At 32.0% G+C, this 12,073-nt stretch overlaps 1 protein-coding gene across 1 annotated transcript; it reads left to right on the top strand.

Moving 5' to 3' along the window:
* Positions 1–8,479: 8,479 nt before the first annotated feature.
* On the top strand, positions 8,480–11,683 carry LOC145842908 (uncharacterized). The gene is made up of 2 exons (XM_082950383.1): positions 8,480–11,122; positions 11,347–11,683. Exons 1-2 carry the CDS (start codon positions 8,480–8,482, stop codon positions 11,560–11,562), a joined length of 2,859 nt encoding a protein of 952 aa, XP_082806509.1. The 3' UTR covers positions 11,563–11,683.
* The last annotated feature ends 390 nt before the right edge of the window (positions 11,684–12,073 follow it).

The following is a 12,073-nucleotide window of genomic DNA, read 5'->3' as shown; positions in this document are numbered from 1 at the left end:
ATTTTATTTTCATTTAATTTTACAATATGTTCTAAACTATTGTAGTTTGCTTTAAATCAAACAATAGAAAGTTCTCAACTTAAGGAGTTCAGTTATATATTTTACAATACCAAAACGCTTTAGACTACGCTAACTTCAAGTACACAATAAAATATACAGAAAACAAAAAGACTCAAACTAAAAAGAAAACTAATCGACCAAGGAAAACCATTTACTTTTATACCCCTTTTGCCAATCCGTAAAAACTAATATTGGCAAAGCATTTTTAAAAATTACCAATAAACACTGCAAGCAAAGCGAAATTCTAAGTAAAATATTAAATAAAAATAGCTGTAAATTGTCTTATAATTGTATGTGCAACATTAAGGTAATGTTAAAAAAACATAACAAGAAAACTTATAAACAAAACAACAGCACTAATACTTGACCCTGTAACTGCCGCTCAAAAAATTTATGCCCCCTGAATAATAAATTCTTAATAAAAACTGTATTTTACCAAGCGACGACATCATCTGCAAAGGAAACTAAGAATTATATAGGCATAATCTGATATACTTTTTAAAGTAGTTGGTACAATCACAATAAAAGCTTCAAAAAATATAAAGACAACGAGACCAAACTAGCAAAATACGTTTGGCATTGAAATAACAAAAAAAATCATTACGACATCTTCCACCATATCGGGGAAAATTTTGCTAGACGCTTAGCATTTGTTAACCAATTAACTTTGTAGTTATATCCAAGAAAGCTCTACTATTACGAGAAAAATAAAACAAACTGCAAATTTAAATTTACAGTTTATTAAAAGACACTGCAAGTAAGTAACACGCTGTTTAAAGCATTAGGTAAAGTGTAAAATAAGTGTTTTTACAAATCACTAAAGGGAAACTATATAACTTACAGATAATTAATTGAAACAAAAAATTATTTATAGATAAATAAATATATCTTTCTTGGTTGAGTTTATTCACAAACTAATTACAAGAATGATAAAGTCTGTAATACAAAACATAATTAAAACAAGGTAAATACTTATACATCTCCCCCCAGATTTTATCTACGAAGGAGATAAAACGATAAATTTACCTACCGAAACAAAATTATTTTAAAACAGTTTGTTACAACTTAAACACATTTTTCAGGTCTAAAATTCAACGAAATTAAACTCAAAAAGACTAAAACATTAAAAAAATTACGATTAACTTAGTTCACTAATAAATGATTTGTTCAAACTACAACTTAAACAAACAAACTGTAAAAAAATTTGAGACTTAATCTTTAATTTTCTTCACTCAGTTGCTGAATACAAGCATTTAAAAACTTAATTGCTTCACTGATTTGAACTTTTCAGCTTTGAAGAACGAAACCACACGTCATTCATCTAACCACGTTGAAACTTCACTTAATTTGCTAATAAACATCTTTATCATATTTTCGACTTCAAACAAAGTAGAAGGTTCATTACTGATAGCATTTAACACTGACGAAATACTGCTACACTTATTTTCCAAATACTCGATGCCAACCAACAGTTCGAATTTTTGAAAGTCAATCTCTGCGTCCTCATCCAAGATCACTTTGAACAGATGGCTGTTAGACTAGTCTGCTGCAAAGTCAAGTACAAACTTTAGGACGTCACCATTGGACTGAAACTCATTTATTAGACCATAAAACATTAATTTACAGTAAACATTCCAACTTGACAATAAATGAATATCAGCAACATCGGTGTCACGAAGCTTTTGAAAAGCATCGTAAAGTCTTACACGGAAACGCTGCAAATAATCCGATAATTTCACACACTCATCTCCGACACATTGTTGTTCGCAGTAAACTTTGGCGGTCTGTTTGCCTTTCTGTAGAAAATATAAGTCAAGAAAATATAGATCAAAGCAATTCCGAGCTATTCCAGTTCAACATAAATTTTGAAGAAAGCCGTTAGTACAGAGGGAAATTACACAATGCTTATTCAAAAAGGATCTTCCTTCTATAAAAACACAGTACATTAAAACTTTTCTTGACATCTTTTTCTCAACCTTTCAGAAAAGACAAACTTTTACAGTGGTATGTTTGCTTTTCTCAGATAAGGGATACTACTTAGAGATTTGCAAACAGGAGGGGTAAATCTTCTTAGAAACTTACGATTTTGAACAGTTAAGCGACCTGATCCATCAACCTTGACAACACATTGATGGCAGTCCTTCTTTTCTACCACCACTCCACTATTCCCCCACTTGCTAGGAAAGTTACCTGTTTGATTTAGTATCACGACATGATCACCGCAATTCAGTGGTGGCAACGATTTTGTGTTCTCACTTATATTTTCCAGACACTTAACAAAACGAATACTGAGAGATTCTTCCTTTTTATTCGAAACGTCACGCCACATTTTTGAGATCTGCAGGTTATTGTAAGTCATAACACTCTATCTGACGTAAGGTAATGACTGCTTTAAATTTCGTCGCGATCCAGTGTGTAAAAGTACGTTTTTCTGTCCCTGTACCTCCTTTTTTCTTCTTCGCGTTTTTCCACTTAAACATATTTTTTCTACGACCTCGGCTGCAAAAGCCATCAAAGTTTTGTGTATAAAACCCACCAACTAGAAGTGCATTTGACTCATCAGCATAATTTTGATGACTTTGATAAACTTTTTTACAGGACTTTATCCAGCATTGTTTACATGCAAAACACTCAATATACCTCATATTTTACTGCTCCAAACAAATTTATCAGTCGATTTATTACATATGCCACAAGTTATTTTATCACTTGGTTTTTGTGTGGTTTTATTTGAGGATTTGTATGAGAAAACTGATGCTGTAATAGCGGGTTTTGACATTGCATCACGTGCCATCTCTTTTCCTTCAATAAAACCGATTGTCTCATTCACATTTTTCTCATCTAGATTTTCCCATCCTAGCACCTCTTTACGGATATCCTGATCGGCTAAACCTGTTACCATCTTTTAGGATTATGTCTGTAAAATCTACCATTTGATTACAGCCATCCTTTGGGCATTTACATGTGTACGAGCATGTACTGGCTTTTCCCTTTAAACAGGCAGCAAATGATCTAGTGTTTTTTCAGTCAAACCCTGTTTTGCATTAAGAAAGTCTGATCGTCGTACAAAAACTGAAACAGGAATAACTGCAAGCTGCTTGATCATCCTTAAAAGCTCTTGCTCACTTAAATTTACTACATCTTCATGTCCCTTCAGAATAGCATCGCCTAGATCTTCCTCACAGCACTGGTACAGTTGACGGCGTTTTTCTACATCTGTCATCTCCATGCTATCTTTAAAAATAGTCTACTTTTGTACTAATATGTTCCAACCCTCTTCATTGCAGACTGTCCCTATTCGAGGACGGTCCATCTTTGGAAGCTTTGGTTTTAAAAAATCTAAATTAATGTGTACATTGTTGTGAATGATAAGCAAAGAGGCAACTACAGAAGCATCGACGTCTGGTGTTTCATATGTGCAACTCTCAAGAGGGCATTTAATCACAGGCATTGTTGATTCAATTCAGCTAGACTTTATCATAAATAAATATATCTTTCTTGGTTGAGTTTATTCACAAACTAATTCAAGAATGATAAAGTCTGTAATACAAAACATAATAAAAACTAGGTAAATACTTCTACAATAGTCATGTATTTATTCATAACTACATTATATGTATTTGTCTTTCCTAGTGGGTTAAAATGACATCCGAACTGCTGAATCCGTAAGTAGTCCGGAAGACCACTACTTGTAAACCTTTGTAGAAGGTAAAACAAAGGCTTTTGGAACAATATAAATTTATAGATTTAAATTCTTTTTTTTTTTGACTAAAACTATGAAACCAATAGAAAGTTTCCTTATTAACTCATTTTTAACTAGTTTTATTTAATACTTATTTTTAGCTAATGAATATAAATTTTATCTAAAAAGTGAAGTTTATGTTAGCATGTTCTTATAAAACAAAAAAAAAAACTATATTTGACATCTACTAAAAACCTGAAAATTTATAGCCTGGTGGCGTAGGAGTTCTAATGACGGCTTTTAAAATTCTCTAAGTAGAACGGTTCAAAATCAAAACCGATTTCTGAAATAAATACAAAAAAAAAATTGCAACAGAAAAATAAACTCAAATGTATTTTTTTATAAATTAAAAATCAATTACAACAATAATGTTTAAGAAATCTACTGTTTTAAATCTGATAGCTTCTGTTCTAAAGGAATTTATTAGATTTAAAAAAGATATATATATCTTTGGCTATATTAGTTTACAAACATCATTCTATTTGCGGTAAAAATTTTAAGGCTTTTTCTTAAGTTCATCAGTTTTAAAAGCAAATATTTTTTTTTGCTATATGATATCTTATACTGCAAGTTTTTCTTTAATAAACCTGTTTTATTAATCTTTTATTTTGGTTTGGAGTCGTCAGAGTGATGGTGTAGCCAATAAAAAAATTAGTACATTATTGCTTTTTTTTTAATTTTGGCCAGTATCTGACAAAATACAAGTTTAAATTTAATATATTTTTCCAAAGCTTGAAACAAAATCTAAACTGCAGGCAATCTTTAGATTTTTTAAAAACGAAGTACTTTAAAGAAAAATAGTGATAACATTTTTCTAATAATTTAAGCCCAGCTTACTGAAAAATAATCATTATTACTTTTTACATAGCTTACATTTTTTTTATCTGTATCTCGGGACATCTTTAGATTTTTTATTTCAAAACATTTGTAGAATTTTAAGTCTTTAAATTTTTAAACAAATTAAGCTACTGTGTCTATTGATTCCAAAAAAATGCAAATGATTTGTTTCCAAAATGTTTATTTTTCGGTGAAGCTAAAAGTGTATAAATTAGAAAGTATTCAAAGTGTTGACCGAATTTTTAGGACAGCTTCATATAATGTATTTTTTTACCGATAGGCTAGAGTTTTTTTTTCTGAAACTGATAATATTAGGTTAGGGTCAGAGTTAGATATACATAGTTTATTTAACGACAAAAAAACGCTCAAAATTTTTGGTCCTAGGACCTTTCGGTTATCGATTCGCACACCACGGATACATTTTAACGTCTTGTCCAGAATAGATTAGGATTAAAGTAAGCGTTTAATAAGGTTGAAAAATAGGGTGATGTAAAATTCAAAATAATAAAAACAAATAAAAAAACTCATTTAAGCGTCTTGGTAACAAAACTGATAAACATGTGTACATATAATTTATTGAGAAAATTAAAACTAAAAAATAACAGAACATATGTTTCATAAAAATAATAAAATTGTTTTTAATCATCAGCTGTAGGTTCGAAATGAATTGCACTTTACTGAGCATTAGTGCAAAAGTTATATAAAAAAACAAAAAATACTATGACGTAATCATTAAATATTGTACAGTTCAAATATTCAGTGTAAAAATTAATCTTCAATCTAATATAAACAAACAACTAAAACTCCCAAAACTAAAAATAAGTCACTTTTACATAAAATACTTTATAATTTATAGAATTTTAAGAGGAGCTTTTTCGTATGTCGACAAGACGATATGAATTCACTCCTCTTACTTTTTTCAAACGCATAAATAACGGCAGTTGATTCTTTTAAACACAGCCTACAAACAGGGTTATTACCATCTGATATTGGCTGTGCTCTTTTTATCACCTCTTAAGTTATTCTAAAATTAATGTTTTTGCGACTTAGGTAGCAAACGTTCTTTGAATGCTCAGTCTCATTTTCATATCCACCACCTTTAAAGGATTTTTTATGGTTAGCATATCGGAATCTGAACTGAGTTGAGCATAAGCCGATTAGAACTTTTTTTCAAGGTCAGAGTTAACTGTTGCCTTGTAAATAATTTTCTCCAAACGACAATTTAGATTTGCAGCTTTCAATTTATATTTGCAGCAAATTTCGTTTCATATACATACATGAAGCAATCTTACAAATTCAGCCAACACTTTAAAGCATACTCATAAAACGTTATTAAAAAATATTTAGATGCTATGTTTAATTGCAAAATAGCTGCATTAAGCTTATTTAAATGTTTAAAAACACTTTTTAAGTCCCATATTTAAAGTTTCTTTGTTAATGTTAAAAAAAATATATAAAGTACTAAATGAACTTTGAGTTACTAAAAAAAAACTTTAAACCGAAATAAAAATAATATGCTATTTTGGTTAAAGTTTTTTTGTCCTTCTAACTATTTTTAACGTGAATCAAAATAGTTTGTTGGACGACAAAAAACGCTCAAAACATTTGGTCCTAGGACCTGGTGCACGAAGAACTTTTTGATTATCGATTCGTACACCACGGATACATTTTAATGTCTTCTCCAGGACAAGATATAAAATATTATAAACAAAATAATATAGAAAAGGTAAAATAGAAAAAAATGCAACAATAATAAATATAAAAGTTCTACTTTAAAATAATTTGAAGATTATCAATAATGAAAATAAAAACAAATAAAAAAACTCACTCTAGCGTTTTAGTAAAGAAATATATATACACTTGTTGTAAATTCCGTGGATGGATTTAACAATCCTCGCAAAATTTTGTCACCAGGTTTTGTCCTCATTAGGATTCATCAGGTAGACGATTTATTAGCGTCAATCTATATCTGTAAATTTTTGTAGACATTTTTTATTGAATTAGTATTCAACTCAATTTTATTTAGTTAAAACTATGATATTTTGTTTTATAACTCCCTTCGAAAAACTATTCCATACATTTTAGTACTTAAAAATATAAAACTATTTTTCTTTTAATAATTTATAATCAAAAATTTAATGTTAGATTTAAAAGTTAATGAAATAATTTTACATACAAAAGAAGTTATAAATTTTATAATCACATTTTAAGTGTGCCACAGATACTCAGATAAACATAAAACTATAAAAAATGTTGTGAAATTGTAATTATTGTGGCTTATTAAACTTTACTGTAAATAGATAGCAACCGTAAATTTATGTTAGAAATTTCCATTTGTATAAAAAATAGAGCGAAACATAAAAATTAAAACTTCAAAATGAACACTTAAATAAATTAAAATCGTAGAAGAAAACCCAAAAAGGAAAAAAAAAACGCACTTTTGTACTGAGCATAATGGGTCAGCTGCAGTAGTAAGAGTTTGGAATTGTTGAACATTATGAATCCAAAACATTATGCAAATGAGGTAAAGTGATAATACAGCAGAAAATTAAGAACACAATACCCTTATCTCAACCCATCTTACCCAAATATATAAAAAATAAACCAAAAAAGGTTTTATTACTTAAAACTTAACACAAAAATAAGTAAAACGTTAGCCAATCAGAAGCGACCTTGGAAATGCAGCCGACGCGAGCATGATAAGCTCGCATGACAACAAAGAATGCCAAAAGCAAACAACTTTCAGCTTTACAACTTCAAATTTTCAACTACAAATCAAAAGTTTCTTTTGTTGAAAGCTCTTATTAGAAAAGTTGTACTAAGTTTATTGCAAAGTTTGTTTTCAAAATACTAAATTGAAACAGTTTAGGCGCATCTTGACCAGTACTCTAGTTTAACTTTTTGTTTACTCTAGTTAAGCTTTATAGCATTCCTGTGTAAAACTCAAAGTTAGGAGTGTTTTCAAAATATAGCATATTTTTTAATGGAAATTTAAAACAAAAAAACAGAACCAAATTTTTTAAAACAAAAAAGCAGTTGTATCGCTTTATAAAAAAGTTGGAAATATAGACTAAACCTAAACAAAAAACTATCAACTTTACCTCAATTTTGTAAAAACGTAATTTACTTTTTTTTTAAGATAATAAAACAGACTTGCTTTAAAAATTTGTTCAAGATTAAAAACAGCAGAACAAAGTTGTTAAAAATAGTTATTTGTACAAAAATTTTAATGTGAATATGAATCAGTGCAAAAATAGCTTTTAATTTTTTTTACTTTATCATTGTAATAATTTAAGCACAAGTCATTATCAAATAAAAAATATTATTTTTGTTAATATCTTAATATAAACTTAATTATCATGAACTTAATAGAACATATTTAAAACAAAAACGTTTGAGTAATAACCCAACACAACTTTAAATACAATTTGTAAATAGCATAAAATTTCTATATTAAATATTTGGTTTGAATACGTTTTTGTAGTTTTAAAGAAAAATTAGATTTTGTAGTAAGGAATTATTATTTTTATTTAAGTTGTAAATTTTACATAAATAAAAGATGTAAATTTTTTTATAACAAATTATCTATTAATTTATAAAAGATTTCAAGTTTTGTATAATATTTAGTTCTTTTTATGAAATAAAAAGACTTTTGACTAATTCAAGCAAAGCATTTTTTTAGAGGATTCTATTGTACTTTGACTTATAAAATATTATACATTTAGATATTATAATTTGGTTGTTTTTTTTAAATTTTTTGAAGAACTCTGATTTAATTTATATAATTTAGAAAAAGTTTAAATTAATATTTCAGAATAACCATTAAATAAAGGAGTAGAAATGGTTTCGAAAAGTTCTAAAATTAAACCAAAAGAAGAAAAATCACCAATAAATGAACTTAAGTTGATGCGGGAGAATGACAATTCAGAATGTTCTACTGAAACAAAAATCGAAAAAAAATCAAGCTCAGTCGAACCAAATTTGCCCGGAAGTGTTCCAGATTTGAACAAGGTGACTCAAAGCAACGGAAAAGAAACCAGCTTTATTATCGAAGACGATTGTTCAATGAGCAGCTTGAAATCAAGCTTACCAAAAGACTCGACGGCACGCCTTGAATTCGTGAAAAAACTGCTTACAAAATCTAAAATAGCTGCTTTTGACGAAAGCAGCGCGAACAGACCTTCTTCTGCTCCGGGAACCAGAACGAAACTTGGCAGACAGAATCAAGTGAGACCGCTGACTGCAGTTCAAAAAGACCGACAAACGTCGAAGTTAACCTTCACTAACCCCGCTTTTCAGTCAGATAAAGAAACGGAGAGCAGTGTTGACGAATCACAAGCTGAACCTGATGTAGAAGTTGAAAATTCAAAAGGCACAAGCGATGAACGCAATGTTGAAAGCGCGAAAATAAGCGAGGTGAGCCATTTCAAAGAAGTGGCTTACATTCCGTACGACTTTGCTCAAGCCATGATCTTGCGAATTTGCAAGGACATGGACGAGATGAGGACGTCGCAGACCGAAACCGTGAGAAAAATCGAGGATCACTACAAAAGCTCGGAGTTCAAAAAGCAGGAGTACTACAAAAGCGTGCTATTGAAAATGAAAGATACGCACAAGAGGAAAATTTTGCAGTACCGCCAGGTCATAATCTTTTTGCAGCAGAGAAATCAGAGTGGCGCTGCGCGTGTTTCAGATCAAAACGAAGTGGTTGCTGAAAGTAAACCGGAAAGTGAGCTCTTGGGTAGTGCTGCAGAAACTAATAATGAAATTGTTAATTACAAGGTAGACATTGTAAAAGAAACACTTGATACAAGAAAACCGCAAGACGTTAGAGAAATTGGTCCCAAAACAGAAAAAGATTCGAATGAAGTAGAAAGTTTTAAAGAAGAAGAAATTGTGGAAAATTTGTACCAAAACACAGAAAACCTCAAATATGTTGTAGAAAACAAAGAAATTGGCAATTTTGAAGATAAAAAAGCTGTTACTCAATCAAATAGTGAAATTTTTAATAAACAAGATAATGAAATCCTAGAAAACAAAAAAAGTAAAGACTGGGTCAGTGTTGAAAAGCTTGAAAAATTGGATGATGTTGAAAGAGAGTCTATTTTGGCTGATTCAGACCATGAAGCAGGCTTGTCAGACTTGGAAGATTTGAGAAAAACAAAAACTCTTTTACTTGTGGCAAACAAAAAATGTAAAGACGCACAAAAGAGAATTGAGTCTTTAGAACAGCAGCTTGCTAACTCAGGAAGTAACAGTGTTGCTGGAAAACACAGCAGCTTAGAAGTAAAAAAACTCGAAAACAAGATAAAAGAACTACAGAAAAAACTTGATATGGATGATAAGAAACTTAAAATGAACGAAAAAAATGCGAATAGCACTGTAGAAGAACTCGAGTCCGCCAAAAAAGAGCTTGTCGAGTTTGAGAAAAAAATTAAAAGTCAGCAGCAAGAGCTGGTGAGCCTCAAAAAGTCAGCAGAGATAGGCTCAATCGCGCTCCAAGAAGTGCCCGAGCTAAAAGTGAAAGTGCGGGACCTCGACAAGCAGAAGAAAGAGCTGGTTGACAACTACAACAGCGAAAGGCTGCTGCGGAAGAAGTACTACAACATGCTGGAAGATATGAAGGGAAAAATAAGAGTCTACTGCAGGGTGCGGCCGCTGAGCAAGACGGAAAAGTCGAACAAGAACGAAAGTGCCGTGACTGCCTTGGACGATTACACGGTTAAAATAGCCAGCGACAAGAGAGGCGACAAGGAGTTCCAGTTCGATCAGATATTCACCGAGCACCACTCGCAAGAGAACGTTTTCGAAGACACAAACATGCTGATCCAGTCGGCCGTGGACGGCTACAACGTGTGCATATTCGCTTACGGGCAGACCGGCTCGGGCAAGACGTACACGATGATCGGTGACAAGGAGCAGGACTTCCCGGGCATCGCACCGCGAGCCTTCAAAAAGATCTACGAGCTGGCGTACGAGCAGCGGAAGAAGTTCTCGTTCAAGGTGTCGTGCTACATGCTAGAACTGTACAACGATAAGCTCATCGACCTGCTCAAGGTTGGCAAGGAGGAGCAGCAGCTGGTGATCAAGAAGGACAAGAAGGAGATGGTGGTGGTGCAGGGAGCGGTGATGAGGGAGGCGGTGAACGCCGAGGAGCTGAACGAGATATTCCACAGCGGATCGGAGAACCGGCACGTAGCCTCGACCAAGATGAACGCCGAGAGTTCCAGGTCGCACCTCGTCGTCGGCATCGTCATCGAGAGCACGAACCTGACGTCGGGGGCGGTGACAAGGGGGAAACTGTCGCTGGTCGACCTGGCGGGCAGTGAGCGGGTGGCGAAGACGGGGGCCGGGGCGGAGCAGCTGAAGGAGGCCAACTCGATCAACAAGTCGCTGTCGGCTTTGGGTGACGTCATTTCCGCTCTGAGCACGGAGCAGAGCTTTGTTCCGTTCCGCAACAACAAGCTGACCATGCTCATGCAGGTTACAACTTTGAAAATGTTTTTGGATAAATAATTGAATCAAAAATTTTTTATCTAAATTTAGAAAAAAATTGCTAATAAAAAGTATAGTTTATGATTGTAATAAATAAGAGCATATCTCTGAATGAATTATAACTTTTTTCAATGTTAAAATTGAACCTAAAGCTGTTTAAAAGTAATTAATCTTCATTGCAAATATCATTAGAAAACCAAAAACACAAACAGGACTCGTTGGGAGGAAACGCGAAAACGCTCATGTTCGTCAACATCTCTCCGGCCGACTATAACACGGCCGAATCGGCCATTTCGCTGACTTACGCCAGCAGGGTGAAGCTGATTACGAACAACGCGACAAAGAACGCCGATTCGAAGGAAGTGGCCAAGTTGAAGCAGATAATCGCAAAGTTGAAGAATGGAGAGCAAGTAGACGAAGATTATTGAAAAGTTAATTAATTTCTACAGTAACATAAAGTCCTTTGTTGTCTAAATACTAACTGATAGGTTTCTTTTTTGACTACTGTAGTTTAAGTGAATACATTTTGTTCACTTACAAAGCTTTAAATTTTTGAGGGATATATTTTGTTTTTAAGTTATATTGTCAAAAACTTGCTTTTAAACCACAGTTCATGACACTTAACTAAGCTTTGGATAATACTTTTTTAATTAAATAACTTTTTATATATTGTTTTTAATAGCTATTATATCAAACTAATGATATATAAGGCATACTTCAATTATGATTAAAAAAATCTTTAAATATGTTTTTAGTTTAAAGTTAAAGTCTTGTTTTATTCAAAAGTTAAACTTAAATTTCACTATAAAAGTCAAGTTATGATGTTGATGTGATAAATATTTTATGCCAAAAGTACACGTTTTGTTTTGCTTGTAACCAAAAAAGTAAACAAAACAGAGGAAAAACGTAAGGAAAAACATCATTGTAATACCAAACTAA

The sequence above is a fragment of the Thalia democratica genome, chromosome 8 (assembly GCF_965202585.1).
Source record: "Thalia democratica chromosome 8, ktThaDemo2.hap1.1, whole genome shotgun sequence".
Lineage (NCBI taxonomy): Eukaryota > Metazoa > Chordata > Thaliacea > Salpida > Salpidae > Thalia > Thalia democratica.
Note: the sequence above shows the minus strand (reverse complement) of the source record. Positions and strands in the feature narration are given on the sequence as shown.

Bases quoted from the DNA above. Each gene is read 5' to 3' on its own strand.
- LOC145842908 (XM_082950383.1), top strand. From the start codon at position 8,480: ATGGTTTCGAAAAGTTCTAAAATTAAACCAAAAGAAGAAAAATCACCA. The intron at 11,123-11,346 runs GTTACAACTTTG...AAACACAAACAG, and splicing joins AGCTGACCATGCTCATGCAG to GACTCGTTGGGAGGAAACGC.